This window comes from Xyrauchen texanus, chromosome 34, assembly GCF_025860055.1.
Source record: "Xyrauchen texanus isolate HMW12.3.18 chromosome 34, RBS_HiC_50CHRs, whole genome shotgun sequence".
Classification (NCBI taxonomy): Eukaryota; Metazoa; Chordata; class Actinopteri; order Cypriniformes; family Catostomidae; genus Xyrauchen; species Xyrauchen texanus.
The window spans coordinates 29,337,421-29,359,467 of NC_068309.1; the positions used below are offsets into that span (position 1 = coordinate 29,337,421).

The 22,047-nt window shown below is 36.5% G+C and overlaps 2 protein-coding genes across 5 annotated transcripts in view; one reads left to right on the forward strand and one right to left on the reverse strand.

Annotated features, from left to right (window-relative positions):
• The window catches only part of LOC127628164 (delta-sarcoglycan-like), a 318,609-nt gene that overhangs the window by 242,281 nt on the left and 54,281 nt on the right, over positions 1-22,047 (forward strand). For all 3 annotated transcript variants that reach the window (XM_052104887.1, XM_052104886.1, XM_052104889.1), the window contains exons 3-4: positions 13,200-13,301; positions 20,554-20,641. In XM_052104887.1, coding sequence (XP_051960847.1) covers positions 13,200-13,301; positions 20,554-20,641 — 190 coding nt within the window. The remainder of the gene's footprint in view (positions 1-13,199; positions 13,302-20,553; positions 20,642-22,047) is intronic.
• On the reverse strand, positions 896-6,871 carry LOC127628167 (uncharacterized). Of its 2 annotated transcripts, none has more exons than XM_052104894.1 (4): positions 6,818-6,871; positions 2,535-2,690; positions 2,086-2,178; positions 896-1,671 (listed from the first exon to the last, which is right to left on the reverse strand). In XM_052104894.1, the coding sequence occupies exons 1-4, from the start codon at positions 6,848-6,850 to the stop codon at positions 1,375-1,377; spliced, it is 579 nt and encodes a 192-aa protein (XP_051960854.1). In that variant the 5' UTR covers positions 6,851-6,871; the 3' UTR covers positions 896-1,374. The 2 variants fall into 2 exon arrangements, with proteins under 2 accessions (XP_051960854.1, XP_051960853.1); XM_052104893.1 differs by lacking the exon at positions 6,818-6,871 and adding an exon at positions 2,983-3,337.

The following is a 22,047-nucleotide window of genomic DNA, read 5'->3' on the forward strand; positions in this document are numbered from 1 at the left end:
CCCCTTCTTTACTTTTGGTTGTTTATATTCTCAGCAAAAAATAAAATAAAATTCTAACCTACCCAGAAATCTCGTCCCCATTTTCAGAGTAGCTCTAATGAGCAGCATCAAGGTCACGTTGATTATTTGCATGTGCTGTCTGCGTTAAGCACCCGATTCACTAAAGGAATTTTATCAATTTAAGTAATGGCGCAACCACACCAAAACATTTTTGGTAAATGCAATTTGCATGCCAAAATTCCTGAACTGTAAGGCTGGTTCTGAGAGCTAGATTAGCACAGAGTACTGTTTTAAAAAGAATGTTTTAAACTGTTATTTAATTTAGTTCTAATCAGTTAACATTAGGATTGGAACAACTGCACTGTTAAAAACAACTTGTAGGATTTACTTGATAAAATCATTGTAACAATTTGCACTAACAATTTGCATTAACTTTTACTGCTGTGATATCAAGTACAACTTACTTGCCAGTATCAAGTAAAATGTACTTAACTCTAAATTTAACATTTGTGAAGACATTAAGTAAATGTTACTTAATTATACTTAACTTAGCAGGTTGTATTTATTAAAAGTAATTAAGTAAATTTAATTTTAAAAGTAACATCACTGTTGAGAAAATATCAAGTACATTTTATAAATCTGTAATATTTACTGTTATGAAGTAATTAAATAGATTTTATAATGTCTGTCCATTTCACATTATGAATTACTTAGTTTTATTAATTTATATTACTCACTATTATCATGTAAATGTTGCTTTTTTAAGTGTTACTAAAGAAATTTAATAGTTTTCTCTGCATCAAATATGTTATCACAAATCACAAATGAATACAATTAGGTTTAACAGTTTATTATGTCAACATTCTAAATTAACCAATGAATCAGTAATCTTCACATCAACTGATTAGTAGTTAGTTAAGGTACATTCAGTACCCTCTCTAATTTACAATAACTGTAGAATTAACCTTGTACGGTTCGACTAAACCTCAGCAGCCAACAGTGGCATAACTGAGATTAATGACGAGCACATGCAGGTCACTTTTCCTTAATGCTCATTCAAGCATCTGCTGTTCTGTAAAAAAATAAAAATAAACAAAATTCCCTAAAGAAAAGGAAAATCCATTCTTCTCCATCCAAAACAGATCTGTAATGATATTTTTCAAATATCCAATTAGAATCTTACAATTCACAGAAACAATGCAAAAACAGCATTCAAACCGACACCAAAAGCTCTTTATGCTCTTAAAACCGTAACACATTAAAACATTTCAAAAGTTTAAACTAGGTAACAGTTCTGGATAGTTCTTTGGCCTTTGCCTCTAATAAACATTAACAGAAAAATAAATTGTACAGCATGTGCCATGTTGAGGGCATTTAGGAAAGCAACTTCAACTTTAAAGATCGCACTTTTGGGGACATCTTAACACCATCCAAGTCCAGGAAAAGTTTCTGGAACACCTCAAAGGTGTAGCGCAGTGTTGGGGGGTATGCCAGGTTGAGGGAATAAATAAGTCCCATCAGCAGTGTGCAAGCTTTAGCAGTACTGCCACATCCTGGAAACATCTCCCTGCCTTCCAAAAGGATGGACACATCGACTGGATCCTCTCGATCAGCACCATGGACGACCAGTATCTTAAGGATGTGTTCGGCGGCATCACTGCGGGTGTCCTCCTGCATACAGTTTATAAAGAAAGAAAGAACACAATTCTATTGAGAAACAAATACAAAAGATATTCATTATCAGTGCAGATTGAACATGCTTGATAAAATTACTAAACAGAACTCATATTATGTTAAATTTAGTATAATGTCTTTAACAGTGAGTCAACACAAGTAAAAAAATGTGTAGAACATTGCGCAAGACAGCAGCTGCAATCAAAATGAATGTTGTTCGAAACCATACATTGTGTGCCTCTGCAAATTTACAGTGCCAGTAAACCCTATGACTTTGTAATATCCAGACTACGTTTAAGTTGTGACTGCAACATAATCTGGACAATAGCTGAGTGGAAAATCTTCATGTTTGTGTCTTTCACTTTCACTTAAAAATAATTTTTATGACACAAAAAGAAAATCATGCTTCACCTGGCAATCTTCAAATAGCTCTTCTTCTTTCTCGCCGAGGTACAGGATAAGGCTGCGGATGACAGTTTCACGTCTCATCTCAATGCTTTGGTTCTGTGAACAGACTGATAATGTGTCAATACTGTGCGCATTACAAGCAGGAGGAGTTGTCCTGCATATATATATACCTGCATGCAGTTTTTGTGTGCGCAGTTTTCTGCAGATTTTAACAAGTTAAATTTAAGTTTTCTAAAAGACCATATATATATATATATATATATATATATATATATATATATATATATATATATATACCAATCCAATACAGTTTTTTATGACCTGTCAAAAACACATGCATTTACTTATCTACTTGTGGATTTTAGACTTTTTTTTTAAAGATTCCCTGGTGTGTAAGTGCGAGAGTGTGTATGAGAGAGAAGTCCCTGCATGACTATTTTAAATAAGCCTACCCGGCTAAGTCTGTCCATAAACGGCCTCAGCTTGGACCCGATGACACCTCCCTTGGCCATCATCAGGGCAATAAGTTTTGTTGTGTAGTGGTCAAGTTTGTACATGAAGCTCTGCTCTAGTGAAACTGTAGTTATTCTCTTTAATTCCTCCTTGATCTGAATTGACAAAAAAAATATAAAAGTACAAAATTAGGAACTAGGCCAAATAGTCTGATGCCGAGTTTAAATCCTGTAGATATTAATAAAAATGTATAATTTATTAATTCACACAGTTGTTACTACACACAGGCCTGAATTACACACACAAGCTATGCCTATGCATGCACTAATGGAGAGATGTCAGAGTGAGGGAGCTGCCAATGGAAAGGTTCAGTGCCCAGGAGGTGAACTGGCACATCTCCAACTACCAGTCCACCACCATACTTTGGTCTGTATATTCTTGAATCACCTTGTTGTTGTTCTTCTTCTTTACCTCGTTAAGAAGCTCCTGTCTCTCTAACTCCAGAGTGTCGCTAGTTTCTCCACTTGGATGTGGAGGAAGGTAGTTCACCTCTGCCCTCTTTGGTCGCTTGCAATTTTTTGCAGGATTTCTCTCACCATGGGGTTTCTTTTTCAAGGAGTTGATATCAAGTTCAGGACAAGGAACTTCACGCCTTCTCATTTTGGACCTGTAATTAGCCATCTTATATTTAAGACGTTGCTGCCAACCGTACATGCCTGAATATGAGGTTCCAGGCTCTTTTAGGCATGGATGCTTTTTTAGCAGAGCTTCAACAACTGCCAGTATTTGATGGCCAGAGGGATAGGCAGTGTAGTGGAATATTGCTTCAGCAAGTTTCTCAAGTATGTCAGAGTTCATGCTCGGATTTTGAAGGAGTGAGCCATCAGTTTCATAGGCCTTATTTCCTGCTTGAAGGGGCAGTTCAACATTATATGAGAAGGTGGGAATCTCAAAGACAGTTGGCCACGGTTCAGATCGAAACTCTGGGGACCTCGGTAAAATGATGGTGTCGGATGAACTAACCGAGGAACCGTCTTCCTGGAATGACAGACCCAGTGGCAATGAAGGAGAGGAGGCAGCAGCCTCATTGATGGGACTCAATGTGAGAATAACAGAAGAAGGTTCATTTCTAACAAGTTTGATTATGTCTTTGTTCTTAATGACATCTGTTGACGTAATGGTGAAGAACTGATCATCAAAATCTTTGTCCATGTACATAACAGTAAAACTCCCTTGGAGTTGAAAGTGATTCTGTACGGCTGCCAAAATTCGTCATTCGTCAACAGTGCTAGGGATTCCATCTGGTAGGGTTAACTTGTGAACTTGGGTCTCTTCAATGATAACACGTAGTTGAGTTGGGGCAGACATAATCACAACCGTGGGCCAAATACAACTGCAAGAGAAAACAAAGACATGATTCTATTATATAAGACCAAATAAGATATCTCCCCACAAGAGCCTATGATTAATGAATGCTCTACATAGATCAGAAAAAAGTATACAATTAATATATTTAAAACAAATTTAAATCTGGAAAAAAAGTTATTTTTTGACAAGTTATTGGATAATAATAATAATATGGCACAAGTCGGTTACAAACAATTATACTTTACCTAGTTTGACAAGCAGATGTGGTGTTTCAGAGATACCATGCGATTGCCTTCCACTGAATAGGTAGCCAGTGTGTATGTGTCAGTGAGTTGTGGGTGCGCGAGTACTTTGACTAAGCTTGTGGACTCCAACTTGAAACATCTCAAATGCTCACAGTACCATGCACTTTGCAGTTACACTACAAACACCAAGCTGTCACGAACAATGACGATTTGTATTATTTCAGCAAATTCAGGCAACCCACCAGTGGAGCCATACACCAACATCATGCCAATGCCATAACTGGTTCCCTGAAAGTCTACCTTCTTTGTCAAATGAACAACTGTCTCTCCAGGAAATTTCTGTGATACAAAATCTTGTATGTTCTCATTTACAACCTCTAATGGAACTGTTGACATCTTTGATACAGAGATTTCAGGTTTTTTGACATTTGAACCATGGAGATGATATGCAATCATTGACTGGTGTTTTTTTGCCATTGACTTTAAAATGTTACGGAAGCAGCTAGCTTGTCTCACTATCCTCTTAAAGAAGCGGTGCTTGGCTTCAAACCTCTTCGTCCATAATGACACAAGTGGGCCGAATGCTTTAATGAGCTGTGGGTAATGCTCTAAAAAATGGTGCTTTGGAATCAATTTCCCTTGTGGAAAAACACTGAAAAATCTATGTCTGTGCTCAGCAATAAGACTATCTAGGTGACCAATGCTTTCATCCGTGTGGGTAGGTGACATAACCAACTCAACAACATCTTTGAGTGTCATCAACAACTGCCATGCCTGTTCCTCTTCCTGTACTTTCCAACCAACCATAAGTGGAAGCAGCCTCAGTAGGCACCAATTTTCATGTGTGTTACCACCGATGGTTTTACGGGAGGCAAAGGTTGCTGGTATACCTTGGGGGCAGTTTGTCTCATCTTTCCACTTATATGGGAACTGTTTGATGACTCTGTTGAGCTCTTCAAGAGAAAAATATTTTTTCTTTATCAAGACATCTAAACACAGTGCCAACTCTACAGGTACAATGCCCTCAAGTAAATCATGCAGAATATCAGGAGGATAGCCTGTTGTCACGTGAAAATGATTTAATCTTTGAGTGATCGCACAATGCCTTTTTACTCCGTGGCAAGGGGTGTTGCTATCCAGCGCTAATTCAACGTCCAACTTGTGTTGTGGCTTTGTCCTAACAGGGAATGCTCCTGTCCTGACTTCAAGTTCTTGAAACTGGGATCTCTCTCCAATACAAAATCTGCAAACATATAACCCACTGAAACTTTCAACAAACCTCCCAACTGAGTGGGCACCAAGATCATCTGCAATCACAGAAAATACAGTACCCTTTATGATTTTTCCCAAACAGGGCACAAAAACACCATCCTCTTCAAAGCTTTTCAAATCACTTAATAATGGCTCAAGGACTCTGGGATAGCCAAATGTTTTAATGTCATCAGCCTTGGACAAAACAGCTAGGTAAATTGATGATAATGTAGATCTTAATACAGTCGGAATATCAGCCAACACCCAATAGACACCTGTTACCTTGTGCTTCTTACGAGAGGTTCCTAAAAGATTGCATATTTCAAAATCATCAGAGTAGAGTAGAAATGAAAGTCTTAACTCCTCTCCAGATAGAAATGTGTTTTCCTTGAAATGGGAACCATCATGAAAACTACTATACTGACCGGAAGAAACACAAAGTCTTGTACTCTTCAACACTTTCTCCTGAATATCACTATTTTTCAGAATTTGTGACAAGGATTGCAAAATTGGTACATATTGGAAAGTCATTCCCTCTTTTGCATCAAGTATATACTCCAACGGTTCAACAATAGAGAAATGTTCCTTTAAGTACTGATTTCTCTTATATGCTGTGCCAAGAGGACCTTCTTCACTAAAGGCTACACTAATAGGATTTAACTGGCAAATGCGTTTTACCAAATCTGTGATTACAAATTCTTCAACAGCGCAGTTATGGACTTCAAATGTGTCATAGACAATGCTTTTGATAATGGGTGCAGATACTGAACAAGTAATAAATTGAAGCTCCTCTACAATCTCATTTATACATCTACTGGGCACATTGAAGATGCAATCTAATTTAAGTAATAAGGAAAAAAGCTCATCAAAAATGGCTTTACCTAAATCTTCTCCCTCTTTCACAAATGTTTCATAAGAAGACACTTCATTTTCATCTAACAACCTGCTGTTATCTGCTGTTTCCTGACTTGAATGTGTTTGAAATACAGTATGTTTAAAATCTTCAAGGCAGTGAGGATTGTGCTTTCTACTTTTATGCGAGGCAAAAGTTGAATATATATTAGTATTGTAGTCACAATCTTGAAAAACACAATGAACAGTTTCGTGCTTTTTTAAATGAACTCCTAGGTGTTCAAAATATTGTCTCTCAGTGTGAAAACTACATGAATTACATACAAGACATGAAAATGACACAACTTGCCCTGACTGTTCAGTTTGTGTATGATCTCTGGACAAATGTGTGCAAAGAGCACCCCAACCTTTAAATGAACAAGGACAGTCTGAATACAAGCAGGGCAGTGATCGGCCTTGACCAGTGTGTAGATGTTTCAATCTATAATGTTTTAAGAGGTCTAAACGTTTTGATGACCTGAAACTGCAAATTTTACAAGACCATTTCATAAAATAAGGAGGCCTACTCTTTCTCCCTGATGACACGTGTTGAAACGCATCAATCTCTCTTCCTCCCTTGACCTCAGATGTCTATTAGTTACTCCTGAGAACAAGATCACCCTGTAAAAGAACAGACAGAACAGAATTTGTGATGTTAAAATAATACTCTAAAAGTGTATTTACAATTCATATTACATTACACAATAAAGAACAGGGAAAAATAAGAGCAGCAATATTATAGTATTGTTACAAAGATTTACTTGCCTGTATGAGACTGATGTTGCCGCGTCAGACCAGTCACTAATATCACAAAGCACTGCTGTACTGTTCAGTTACCTGTTGAGGGAAAAAAAACTGTTGCATTGAGTTCTCATTTACATTGTGTTTTAATGCCTTATAATACAGTATTGAGTTTGTGACGGTTTTGGACCTGTAATTGGCATGGTAACGAGGCGGAGGGGCTTGCGCCCATTGGATTCAAAGTTAACTGTTCCTGCATCAGCTCCTAGACTGAGATACACAGGGCTGAAACTACTGATGCTAACTTTGGGCTAACAATTAGTCCAACTCCTCCCTCACTTTAGCCGTAAAAGGCTGTGGTCTAATGTTAGGTTTTAAAAACATTACATTTTTATTTTCATTAAAGGGTGACCTTTATACCGTTAACACACTAAAATAAAATAACTGACATCATACAGGCACTTGCTGCTAACGTTAAACATCAATGTTTAATTGGTATTCAAGTTCACCTGCCATCTAATACTGCATTTTTCAAACTTTCCTTCTTTGGTTCAGACTAGCTTTGATAAATTACTTGCTACAAAATTTTCCGTGGACATAAAAACGACTAGACGCTTTTAAATAAGGCTAACGTTAGCTAGATGATAACGTTAGCTAGGTGATACACACACAGGCAGACAGCACGTTAACACCAATTTCCTTACAGAACGCAACATGACAGTTTGAGCTTAATCACGGCCAGCTAACATTAAATGACTCTGAAGTTAACCAGACTGGGTGACTTTTTCTACAAGAACGCGGCTAACTACATTTAATCCCCTCTGTTTTTAACTAACCAGTCTCAACTTTATAGAAGTCGATAATGCCGGCAAAACTCACACTCAGTTAATTTTGAACCGTAACGTCTATGCAATAATCAAACCATCAAAATGAACACGTAGTTCTTTTCACAAATCTAAAATAGAAAAGTCAAAACTTACCGAAAATAAGTCAGCCATGTAAAAGCGACATCACAAACCGACCGTCTCTGCCACAACTGAACAAGCGGGATCTTGATGTAAAAAAAAGGCGCGCGGATTCAAACACACTTTGCTTTTCAGATAAAAATTTACTTAGTATTTTTAGGGGAATGTGCTGTAACTATAAAACATTAAATAGTATTTGTAAATATATGATAAAATGTACTCTTTCTTTTCAGTTAAGTTATTACAATAATATCTTATGTAAATTTTACACAATTTATTCTAATACCAACTTAATCTTGATTTTACAATGTATAAATTACATAATGTAATATATTTTACCATACCTCAAAGTCATTATTTTCAGTGTGGAATGCCTGAACCGGAATGAAAAAACAATTTATTTGACTTCGTAACATAAAGTTTATGTTGTCAATATTAGTTACTTGTTTGTTGACCTGTAGTATAAAGACAATATGACACATGCAATCGTGCTGTTGGTCAAAAGATACACGGACGGCTGTGATTACATGCAGGACAAGGCTGCTCGTATTCAGAACATCATTGTCAAAGGATTTGTAGCTTAAATCCATTGTGTTGTGGCTTATTTTGGTTGTGCTTTTCTGTCGTCCTGTGGCTTAATTCCATCGGCCGTGGCTCAATTTCGGTGGTTGTGCCTTAATTTTGACATGTTATGGATTAATTCCATTGTGTTGTGTCTTGTTTTCGTTGTGTTGTGGCTTAATTCTGTTGTGTTTTATTTCCATTGCACTGTGGCTTTTTTGTTTTTTTGTGGCATAATTTTGTCGTTTTGTGACTTAATTCCATTGTGTTGTGTCTTAATTTTATTGAGATGTGGCTTTTCTGTTTTGTTGTAGCTTAATTGTGTCGTGTTGTAGCTTAATTACGTTGTGTTGTGGCTTCATTCCATTGTGTTGTGTCTTATTTCCATTGTCCTGTGTGTCTTCTGTTGTGTTGTGGCTTAATTCCGTTGTGTTGTGTATTATTTCCATTGTACTGTGGCTTTTTTGTTGTTTTGTGGCATAATTTTGTCGTTTTGTGGCTTAATTCCATTGTGTTGTGTCTTAATGTTGTTGAGCTGTGGCTTTCTGTTGTGTTGTAGCTTAATTGTGTCGTGTTGTAGCTTAATTACGTTGTGTTGTGGCTTCATTCCATTGTGTTGTGTCTTATTTCCATTGCCCTGTGGGTCTTCTGTTGTGTTGTGGCTTAATTCTGTTGTGTTCTGTCTTAATTTTGTTGTGCTGTGGCTTTTCTGTTGTGTTGTAGCTTAATTATGTCGTGTTGTAGCTTAATTCAATTGTTTTATTGCTTAACTCTGTTGTGTTGTGGCTTTCTTCTGTTGCGTTGTGGGTTTTCTGTTGTGTTGTGGCTTACTTTCATTGTGCTGTGGCTTCATTCCATTGTGTTGTGGCTTAATTATCTCTTGTTGTGTTATTGCTTTTCCATTGTTTTGTGGTTTAATTCCATTGGTTGTGGCTTAATTTCTAAAAGCTGAAAACAGATAGATAAGCGATGCTAAAGAAGCTAGCAGGCTAGGCGCCAGAAGCAACAGGAGGTGACCTCAAGCCCACCAGCCTCAAGCCCACCTGCCTCAATATGCGTAAATTTGTGTATAGAAATATACAGTTATTTCCATTGTGTTGTGTCTTTTCTATTGTTTTGTGGTTTAATTCCATCAGTTGTGGCATAATTTTGACTTGTTATAGCTTAATTATATTGTGCTGTGTCTCAATTATGTTGTGTTTTGTCTTTTTCCATTGTACTGTGGGTTTTCTATTGTGATGTGGCTTAATTTCATTGTGTGTCTTGATTCTGTTGTGTTGAGGCTTAATTTCATTGTGTGTCTTGATTCTGTTGTGTTGTGGCTTAATTTCATTGTGTGTCTTGATTCTGTTGTGTTGTGGCTTAATTTCATTGTGTGTCTTGATTCTGTTGTGTTGTGGCTTAATTTCATTGTGTGTCTTGATTCTGTTGTGTTGTGGCTTAATTTCATTGTGTGTCTTGATTCTGTGGTGTTGTGGCTTAATTCCGTTGTGACTTATATCTGTTGTGCTGTGGCTTTTCCATCATTTGAGGCTTAATTTCATTGTGTTATGGCTTATTTCCGGTGTGTGGTGGCTTTTACGTTGTATTTTGGCTTTTTTTGTTGTGATTTCATCTTTTATTTGCTTTGCTAATTCGGTTGCTTGTGCACCAGTACAGCTGAGCAGAGAAAATGGCCAACAGACCAAAGCAGGATGCAGTTGTAATGGGCAGCCTGATACATTGATGTGAATCATATATGAAATATGATGGCGAGAACATATTAGGGACAAGAAGTGTCAAATAATCTACAGCAAATGCTTTTGACTTTAAAGCACCCAGGTTTACAGCGTTTTTACCATAAGAGTAAAGAGTAAATTAAATAGCAAGTTGAGCCTTTGGGACCCTGTATCAAAACACATTTTCATGCATTTGAAGCTAAGTCACATGGAATGGAGATAGATGGTTTGTATGAGTGTGGGAGATGTGTGGAATAAATCATCAGAGTCCATGAGGGATTCCTGGCTCTTGATCTTCATTAGCTAAATGTTTTCTGAAGTGGGTTTAATGCTGTGGGTACACAAAGAGTTGGCTTACATAACATGCTAAAGGATTGTTAAATCTTTTTGCATCAAACATGGCTTTTATCTTGGTAAGATTATATTTGCAAGCTAATCGATGTATAATATGTGTGATTTAATTTGGTTAATCACTTGATTGTTTAGTTAGTTAAGAGTGCAGAAGATCAGCGATTCCCAACTGGGGGTACAAAAGCAGGTTCCATGGAGCACAGTATGTAAGTGGAGTGGAGCAGCAACAATTTCCCCTCCGCACTCAAAGCATTCTTTAACCACTCCGCTCCAGCTCAACTCCAGGTTGTTCATTTCCCGCTCCTCGCTCACTCCGCACTCCTGGATTAGAGAAACCCTGCTCCATGTTCGCTCCATGGCAAAAATAGCGCCTCACTACCTCTCCACTGTAAAGTTTTTTCAGAATGCTTGTTAATATCACAACCTTCCATGCAGAAGGTGTTTTATAAATAAAAAAATTAATTAACAATACTAGAAGAAAAGCTACAATGTGCTTTATTAGAACACTAACATTGGCCCAAGGCTAAATTAAATTATTTTTATAGCTTAATTTTGAAACTTATCGGCAGCATTCTCTGGCTTTGATCAATTAAATTAATTGCTAGATGCAAACAAACAAACAAACATTAAATTAAAAATATAAATGACCAAACAAAGAAATATATATAAATTACCAGAACAAAAAAACATTACATAAAAAATATAAATTACCAAAAAAAATATATATAGGCCTATATATAAATTACCAGAACAAAAACAAAACAATTAAATCAAATTAATAAAAGAAAATAATGATTAGGCCTATTATTTTCTATTATTGCAGTTCCTTTAATTAACATTGACCTATAATTCTGTGAATTAAAAAAAAAAAAACTATGACTAATACATAGTTCCATTTTTTAAATACTAACATTTAAAATGTTTAAGATTTTAAATCTTCCTCTATTTCCACTTGCTGAGCTTCTTCATCATCAAATGTATAAAGCATAAATTATCCTACGGCTCTGAAATATATTTAGATGGCAATATTACCTAATTAACTGACTAATTAGTTCAGTTGTTTTACGTTGTTAAAAGTTCAGTTCTATTTATTGCGTGCGGGACATAATAACATACAGATAAGAATGAGATACATTCGATTCTAATGTTGATATGATTATTCAAAGTATTTAATAGGGGAGATATGTATTACTGACCTTTAGATCGTCTCTCCACATGTGAACGGATTATCATCGTGGTTTTTGGACACGTCTTTTAGGATTTGACAACAAACATTTGATCTTGGCAATCACCTGCCCACTCTGTTCTTCTTCGCCATCCAGTCATTAATATTCACTATGCCAGTTGACGTAAGAATAAAGAGACGAAACACAAGCATGTAGTTAAGTCAAGCTTTACCACAAGCTTATCTCAATAATAAGGAGCGTGAAACCAGAAAGTGAAAGTAGCCTTCGCGCTGGAGATCGAATATTACCAAGTGCTTCTAGATTTTAAATTAGTGTATTCTTTCTGGTTATATCAGAAATTCCATCTTTCCTTCATTCCAATAGTCTTTAACACTGCTTAACATGTGGTGAATTATTGCATTAAGGTCTGTTAGCAGGTGTTTTGCCCGTGATGGAGTGTTAGTGGAGCGCTCTTGGAGTGAGAGAAAACAATGACGATCCAATTTGTTTTTAAACTCGCTCCTCGCACCAGGCAAATTCATACCGCTCCACTTTGCTCCGCTCCCACTTCGTTCCACTCACATACACTGCCACGGAGTATGCAAAAATAATTGGATTTTGCTACGTTGAACCCTTAAAACAAAATGTATGGCTTTAAAATGAAAAAATAAATGAAATTTGGGTTGGGTAAAAATATAGATTTTTGGATTATGTACAACCTTCATTATAATGATCCCGGTATTGTTTCTTAAAATATTTTACTTTAAGCAAAATTGAGCACTTTTACTACATGTTTAAAGTTAAAGTTTTGTTTGACTTTTTCCATGTAATGTGTGTCCAAAGAGAAGATCCACGCAATGCATTTGTCATTGAATAATGTCTCTTTTAATATCCTTTCTGTTCTTAACCATCAGTTGTTGATGGAAAAAAAAGGAACATTTGACTCTAATCACACACAGCACGGATGCGATAGAGACATTTAACTCCAGTCTCATTAAAATCTGCTCAACCAAAAACTGTCAGACCCTCACTGAACTGCTACCATTCTTAAAGTGACGGTACCGTTTTAGCACTCGTTCTACATATCAATGTAAGTACTTGAATATAGTACAAATTATGCATGTAATAAGCATGTGCATATACATAAATAAATACTGTATATAAATCTGCCTCCAGGCAGTGATGTGGTTTTGGGGCCATTTAGTCCTCTCTTCAATACTTTTCTTGTTATTTTGCCTTTTCTGTGCTGAAAATATGTTCCCACGGAGGCCCCCAAATTTTGCAGTACACCGCATGATTAATGCTTTTCTGAAAATGTTACAATGGAACATTATTATTACAAAATACCTTCTTTATGTAATTAACCTGATTTTATCTCCCTTTCTTTTTGTCCAACTCTTTCCAAAGGATGGCATGGGTCACCTGCGTATCACTGAGAGAGGCCTGAAATTGGAGGGTGATTCAGAATTCCTTCAGCCGCTGTATGCCAAAGAAATCCAGTCAAGACCAGTAAGTGCACGACAGGGCCTGTCGGGGCAATAGGATGGAGGATATACATTCTCCTTCTTGTACAGGCGTAATAATTTCACTGTGTCTGCAGTGGATGGATGGCTTGATAATGTGTAGGGTGCTGGTGTTATCTCATCTGTCGAGCATGAGCGAGAGTGGAGAGAGTGAAAGACAGTGAGAGAGAGAGAGAGAGAGGAGATGAGGTGAGGTGAATTGCAATGGCCTACTGGGATTGGAGTTGAGAGGAAACTCCCATTCACTGCAGCAGGAATAAAGACACACTCCAAGAATTAAATGAAAAGATAGTGTCAGTGTTCGAAATAAGGTTCTGGACTCCCCAAATGAAAAAAAAAAAAAATTATGTGGTAGGTCCCGTTCTGTGTCATTTAAATGAAAGCTGATTGGGGCATTTATATATATATTCGTTCTTGTTTCCCAGCACATTTAAAAGCATCAAAAGTTGACAAAAAGCGTTGCACATCAAACAATTTAAAAATGATTTTTAAAACATAAACATATAAATGTAACGATGCACAAATTTCCCACAAATGTTTCGCTCAAACTTATTCAAGGATTCAACATAAATGTCTTTTCAATCATAAATGCCACAAAAGTGACAAAAAACAGCTATGTAACTTTAATTATTGAGAAAAACTAATATGAACTCAGAATTTTCATGTTTTTCTAGAGAAAATAAGTTTGTGTATGTGGCGGGTGATACGAGGGCAGTAAAGGGGGTTTCCTAAAGAATTAGAATAAATTAATAAGATGTACCATTTACACTCCAACTACGCCACCCTGGGAATTTCACCCAAAGAATTAACACTAGCCCCTACAGAAGGCATACACAGGTCCGCATCACCGATATGAGTCAAGAGACATTGTCATCATACAAAAATATACTTTATTGACATTTCTTAAAAAGAGAACGATAGTAAAACTGGTTATGGAGCATTTTGTTACAGATCAACCGGCCCCTACTGATCAAGAAAATCAGGGCCAAGGACGAGGCCACACCACCCGCAAATGACACACACACACACACACACACACACACACACACACACACACAATAAGCCCGTCCTCTGCCCCAGTGCTCAAGTCCTGCCAACACACAAAAAGATGATCAAAATAAATAATCACTTATTATGGGTTGCGTATACAACTCTTAATCAAACCCAAATAAAGAAAAATAAATGTTTGCCACTAAGTGAGGTAAATAACCAGTTGCTTAAAGCAAAGACAAATGGCAACCAAAAATAAACAATTATATTTAAAAAGAAATGAAGAAAAAGCAACTTATACAAAATAACAGTTCAAATAAACAAATATAATGCAATAGGGAAAAATTAAGTAAAACTAAAGGAAACAATAGACATTTCAGATCTCCAGGAAAGATCCTAAAAGTCAAAAAAAGGTCCACTACAAACAAAGAAAACAAAACAGTTGAAAAACAAAAACAAAACAATAAACTCAAATTTTCTTGGAAACAGAACAGCACTGCAGCCGTGATAAAACGCGAAGCACCCTGACTGGAATGCAGATATGGACCTTCACAAACCTAGAAGCAAAAATGAGATTGTTACACTGTCAACTTGGTTCCCTCCTAAACCAATGTGTGTATACTCAATTAATACATACCAATCGTCGAGAAGTTTAGTGAATGGTTTACCAAAAGACAGTGAAACCGTAGCTTTCACTGGTTAAGAACAGAGTAGAGAAACAGCATTTATGACATCAAATTCTCACAGCTGAGAAAGGGAGTAGATTAAGCAACATTAAGTACAGACCAGCGCTTCAGGAACACGCACCTCATACCACTAAGAACGATTAGTGAGAGATTAACAACCCATTCTCCCTACCGTCTCCAGGGTCCTCCTCCAGTTCACGCAAACAGCGACCACATAGAAACAAGCTCATACAACGGGAGAGACAGCAGCATGCTCTCCAACACAAATCAGCGTCTCTAAAAATACACATTAATCAAGACGCGCATTCCATAACTAAATACGCTTCATGGCCTACAAACTAGCAGTGTATTTTCCTTACCGGCTCGGGTGCTCTCATCCGGTTTCCCGGAAGTGGTGACGAAAGCGCGTTAACGACGCAGCAGTTCAAAAGGTGACGCATAACAAGCAACATAGACGTTGCGGCTTTTATAGCCCAGGGACGCAGATAATAGGCTGGAATCAGTGGCGGCTGCTGGTCTTTCAAAGAGGGGAAGCTCATTTTCGGCCTACATTATAAACTTATTTACCCTATTTTTTGCACTAAATCAATCTTAGGTGTTGATCTGCCCTGCTGTTTAATTCTAATTTTTTCCTCGTAAGGAAGACTTTCAAATGGCTTCGCCAAATTCAGGTCGACAATATTAGCACCGTCTGCCATCGTGCGCAGTTTCACCCGTACGACGCTAGCCTAGCCTACTGTATGAATGAATGAATGAACGAATGAACGAACGAACGAACGCTCTAAAACAAAATATATTAAACTTGGTAAAACTGAAACAAGGAATGTGATGTATAATTGTGTGAAATGTATTATGCAAATTGACTAGCAATTTCGCCAAACAAATATAAAGAAATAGGTTGCAGCAGTTTGTCTTTCGACTACACTTGAGAAATCCGCGATGGGACTGAGCGCGAAATAGCTTCAGTGACTTCTTATAGTACAGATTCGCTGTCAATCAAAAGGAGATGCAGTCTTTCGACAGATCCTCCAATCATCACGCTGAAGCCCGGAGTCCGGGCCAGCCCACTCCTCATTCACCCCCAGAGACGCTGAGCGTCCGTGGGCGGACATAATCGCAGCATTTATCCAATGACCGTCTATTTTCGGAGCACTGAAAAAAACTGTTCAGAGCAGCCCCATTGAAGTCAATGGACGCTCGGCTTCAACAGGGAAATGCACTGACGCTACGGGATGTATGAGAAGTAAATCGAGTCAGCCGACCTGCTATATGTAATGTAGCTGATTCTGAACGAACTCGTCTTCGAGATGAACGTGTTCTAAAGCATTTTTAGTCAATAAATTGTTTACACAATAGTACATATTTGACCATTATTTTTTTGACATTATAGGGGAAGCTGAGCTTCCCTTGCAGTCTTAAAGAAATCCCCACTGGCTGGAATGGCATATACAATGACAAAAGCAATAATCGCCCTGCCTGCCACATCTACACTCATTTATATTTGATTGCACTTTTCACAATACACATAGTTTCAAAGCAGCTTCATAGAAAATCATGCCTTGTTGTTTGAAAGCCCCTGTGAACAAGCTGAAGTCACTGTAAACTCCTTTCAATGTAATTAAGTGATGGAAAAAAACAACACTCAAGAGGAACCTGACCTCTGGTTTTACAAATATACATATGTACATAATCCAGTATTATTTAGTGGCTTAAGCAAAAATTGATTGGCACACGTAATGTTTTTTCCCTCTTCCCCCATATCACTTTGCATGTAAACTTTACTGACATTATTACCAGCTTATAACATGTGCGCAAGTGTTGTTCTCAAAGCTGTTAGCTGTTTACATCTTTTGAAGTCAAAAGCAGATAACTATAAGTCTCATGTAATCGCAGGTTCATTAGGTTGTTGGGTTTTTGAATAAACAGTTTTTTGATAGTTATGACTCATAACTTATGTGCGTCAAGTGGGAGAGGCGGCTGCTAAACTTACTGCTGCTGTTTCTCCCTCCACACATCTGGCCTTGGTCTCAATTTAAATAATCTGATTAAATAATAACAATGTTTATATCTGTTATTTCTTAAATGTAGTATTGCATTGAATTTGAAATCATTAAATTTCATTCTATTTAATGGGATTTTCTCAAATCTGACTGGAATTAACGCTGTTCCCTCTCTCTTGGACTCTCTCTCTCTCTCTCTCGCTTGCTCATTCACTCAGGTGTGTGCGGGATGGGACGTTTAACATGCCATTTGCATTGTATGTTGGAATTTAATAATCATCGAATCTCAACAAGTGAAGTATCACCCATAAGCACTATAACGGCATGAAATGCGATCACTAGCGGAGTCATAGCCCTTATGTGGTCAGCACCTTCTAAACATTTTTAAGTTTTTAGAAATTTGCTAGTCAGACACAAGTCAGTGAGACACTTGTGGATGTGCGAGACAAACAGTGTGTCCCAAAAATGAAATCAAAAAGTCTTTAATCTCAACGTACGTATATTGTGTGAAAGTTTGAAAAAAGTATTGAGATGTAAGTTCAAAACAGTATAAAACAAGTAGTATTAATGTTATCATAAAGCGGGAGAACAAAATGACAGAGGGCCTTTCCCCTGTAATCTTTCTATTAGTATTATAATTATTATTATGCTCCAAAACGGCATTACATGTTTTTCTGCATATTTGTTCATCAGGCATTTTTTTGTTTGTTTACAAGTTGTGGGAAAATGGGAGAATCCTGAATAAAATATATTTTGCATTTTAATATAGGCCTATCTATTTGTAACGCTGTGTAGCTGACAAAGGCAATGACGAAGACGTTGTGTAGGACCCAAGTGCAGATTTATTGCCAAAACGAAGATAATACCAGGAACCCTATCAAAAACTGTCAACAGGAAGTAGACACATGGACTAAACTAGACAAAACTTGAAACAGGAACTAGACTATGAACTAGACATGACTATAGCTATTTCACACAAACTTACATCATAACTAGACCTAAGTTACACAGGCTAACATCAAAACTAGAGCTAGGTTATACAAGCTAGTATCAATACTAGACAACAGACAATGGCAAACAAGAGGGCTTAAATACATGGACAAGGGGAAACATAAGCCAATTAAAAACAGAACTCTAAACAAGATAACAAGGCAATGAACTAAAACCAATAACAAACTAGAACTGATAACAAAGTAATCAAACAATGAACCAGTGAAAGCAAGACACATGAACACGGAGGGAAAACAGGACATCACATGACTAGGGAACAGGAACTTAACAAGAATTTCAAAATAAAAGTACACAAACAAAAGACAACTCTGAATGTGACACTATTATAATTTATGATTTTAATATATTTATCCTAATATGTATTTCTAAATATATTTTGTTGCCTGTGTTTCCTAAATCAGTTACTAAGGGTCCGTGTCCACAATTTATTATTATTTTTTTTAATTGTGATTAATCACATAATTTTCATAGTTAATGGTGATTAATCGCAGATTTTTTAAAGTGCTTAAATTTGACTCCATATATACTTATTTTCCTGTCAAAATGCATTTATTTCCTTCTTAGGAAAGAAAACAAAACAATATGCACCAATATAATGCTTTATTACCATTTTCCAAACAAAGCCTTCCACAATATAAAGATAGAAATGCACTAAAATAGCACAAATTCAAGTAACATCAAATGTTGACTTTATTTGAATGGCAAAATTCTAAGTGGGAGGTTAACAAATTGAAAAAACTCTCCCCATAAGTTTCATATTCTTTGCAATGCGCATAAAATCTCTAAAACGCTCATCCTCCACCTCCAGTATATGAATTGGATGATAGAGTGTGGCTATCCTCTTTGCTATAGCAATTGTGAAGCCACACTCATGATTTGCATCAGGGCATCAATTTCATAGTTAAGAGCAGCTTTGAACTCCACATGAAAAGCGCTGCAGACATCTTGTTCTGCTTTTTGTCGTTGGCACTGTCCATGTAAAGATACTTGATCTGAATTGGCATTTAGGTGATAGTTAAGACTTGATGTGTTTCTGTGGTAATTAAATTGCACCGCACAGAGGCTGCAAATTACTTGGTTTCTGTCACAAGTCTCATCTAGGTTTGTTCTGTACAACAAATAGCTTTAAACGGTCATTTTCCCCATCACTTGTTCACTGATACGGAATAGGTGTTGTGTGTGTTTGAGGTGTGTGCATCAGTGTAATTATGTCCCCGTACACATAGCAAAGGTTCTTTCCTACTCCAACCAGTGTTCAGAATTCACACGGACCTGAATAAAATGTCGGGACCTAATGTCATATGTTACAATGTGTTAATCAAGTTAAAGAGAAATTAACACATGAAACATTTTAAATTAATCGCATGCATTAACAAGTTACTTTTGACAGCTCTAATCTTAAGATATCAATTTGTTTAATTATATTTCCTCAGTTTAATGACTTTCATTACAGAAAGGTTTATAGACTGACACATTATCTCCACTTAGGGCTGCATAGAATCCGTCATGTGAAATTCAAGACTTTGTGTTGCCAGTAGTATATTGGACAGTTTAGCTTATGACAGATTTGGAAGCTCATGGAAGTTCGCGTTCCACTTAATTAGCCACAACACACAGCTTTATAGACAATTACCCAATTTTAAAAAAAACATATGTTCTCAAAATAATCATGCACATCTACAAAGGAAGCATTTGACACTTGAGTAAAAACAGAGCTGTACAAATACAATGCATAATTTACATTATACAGATATCTCCAGATTCTAATATGCAATTGCATATGCACAATCGTATTGCACTTACAACTTCCATCTGAACATCTTTAATTAAAAAGTCAGTTGAAGCATGAAATATTTATCTGGAGATTGAGACTCTGTATCTATGATTTGCAGAAAAGGCCCTTATTAGTGAAATACTATTTATATATTTCAATATGAAATCCAAATTGATCTAGAAAATACGTTTGTATTTGTAAACTTTTACATCAAAATAAAATTATTTGCCCTCCTCTAAAATGATTTTTGTCACATTACAGAAGTAAAATTAGTTGTGAATGCAATTTCGTGTAGAGTTTAAGTATCGTATATGTATATACTATTTTCAGCTGCGTGCGGCTGAATGCTTCATTTGAAATATGCGGATTTAAAATGCATGATTCTTGAAGGAGACCATCTGCTCAGCTCCTAAATCACCCCAGACATGTGTTCAGTTATGATCAGTCCCTGTGCACAGAGTGAAATCTTTGTTGGTGTTTGCACAGTACCTTGCCTGAGGGTGGATTCACAAATGCTTACCATTTGTGAGTACATCTCAAGACTCAAGATATTGTCTTAAAGGGATAGTTTGCCCATAAATTGAATAACTGACATAATTTATTCAGCCTTATGTGAGTAAATGTGTTTCACAAAAGAAAGTCATACAGGCTTGATGAAGACAGAATTGGCATTTATAAGTAATCATTTTTGAGTAACTAACCATTTACATTAGTCACAAAAAATGTAAAGAAAATATGTGTATTTATTTATATTTTAACTCCTCTCTTTCATGTCAGGGCAGTCCATTGTTTCTGCAATCATCAAAGAATGTCTCTGTCAACATCCTTAATGAGAAGAAGCAATTAGTTTCTCAACTTGTTGCAGGTAAGCACACAAATTAATTGTTCTCAAGGGGTTGATTTGTAAGAAAAAGAACAGATTTCAACATTTGTGTGAGGGGGCATGTTAAAACTGTTTTGGAAACCTTTTAGCATGTCTTAATTTTGTATTATAATTTTTTTTTTAAATTGCCAATGATACCAATGAGACAACCATGTCATGTCATGTACTTGAAATGAAATATGAAACTTGATGTGCAAAGAAAAATATTATTTAATTGTCTGTATTTAAGACACATAAAATGCCAGCTATAAAATGGCAAGACAAAGGAATTTACATTACCATCATTTGCCATCATTTCTAACAGAGAATGCTGTCAAAGACAATGCATACATTGAGATGTGCTGGAAATGAAATTTGGTGAAAATTCTGGAAATTTAAAACAACAAAAAAGACACATACCTACTATTGGATATTATAAGTGAACAAATGAAATAAACATGTGAGACCATGAAAAGTGTATTTTAAAAGTTTATTTTCTCCAAGTCCACAGGACCAAAACTGCCCATACTTGAAGAAACACCCAATTACAAACAGACTTTCCCATATACAATATAAATAGACTTTTTATCTTTTAAAACCCTAATCCAGCCCATTAAATGTTAATTGCGATTGTTCTGTTCGGCTCAGATTTTACAGACTGGGAATTGGGGGAAAAAAATATTTCCTGCCCCGTCTGTTGCCAGTTATATTAGAGTAGATAGCATGAAATAAAATATTCACTAAAATCAAGGGGCAACTATAGACCAGTCAACCCGCTGAAGGAAAATTAAGCCAGGCAGCTAATACTAGACTTTAAGGGACAGATGATTAAATGACTACTTTGAAAGAGTTAAAGGCTTCTTTGATAGCTTGGTTGTTAGTATTGTCTCATGATCTAGCCTTTATAACTGTGACTAGAGACTTCATTACAGAACAGTAATTGTATGTGCATTGATGCATGTACTATTAAGTCCTGGCTAATAGCGTAATAGGAAGACCATATTTTAATAAAAGTAATTTAGCCTTAAATGGACCAGTTAAGTGACTTCTACTTGAGTTACTGAGTTAGAACAACTGTATACAAAACTGAAATAAAATGGAGGTGCAAGAACAGTAATGTGTTTCATTAATTTAATTTGCAAGTTGTAACAAGGTTAAAACGTGCAAGGAGGTGGGAACTGGCTGATGTTTAGTGAAAACTTAAAAAGACACAAACATAAACACACACGGCAGCTGCGTGTGGCTCTCTCTCTCTCCCGAACTGCTGTATCCGGCTCAGTCTTATCCCTCTCTTTGGCTGATTAGCCCATGTGCACTCACGGCCCGGCTCCACCCTCCTTCTCATCACAAAAGTATAATGTGTTTCAGTTGGTAAGAAAAGTAATTAAGGGTGCTTTCACACCTGGTTC

Bases quoted from the DNA above. Each gene is read 5' to 3' on its own strand.
- LOC127628167 (XM_052104893.1), bottom strand. From the start codon at position 3,249: ATGTACGGTTGGCAGCAACGTCTTAAATATAAGATGGCTAATTACAGG. The intron at 2,691-2,982 runs GTGATTCAAGAA...TTGTCAATTCAG, and splicing joins AGAAGAAGAACAACAACAAG to ATCAAGGAGGAATTAAAGAG. The intron at 2,179-2,534 runs GTAGGCTTATTT...GTCTGTTCACAG, and splicing joins TTATGGACAGACTTAGCCGG to AACCAAAGCATTGAGATGAG.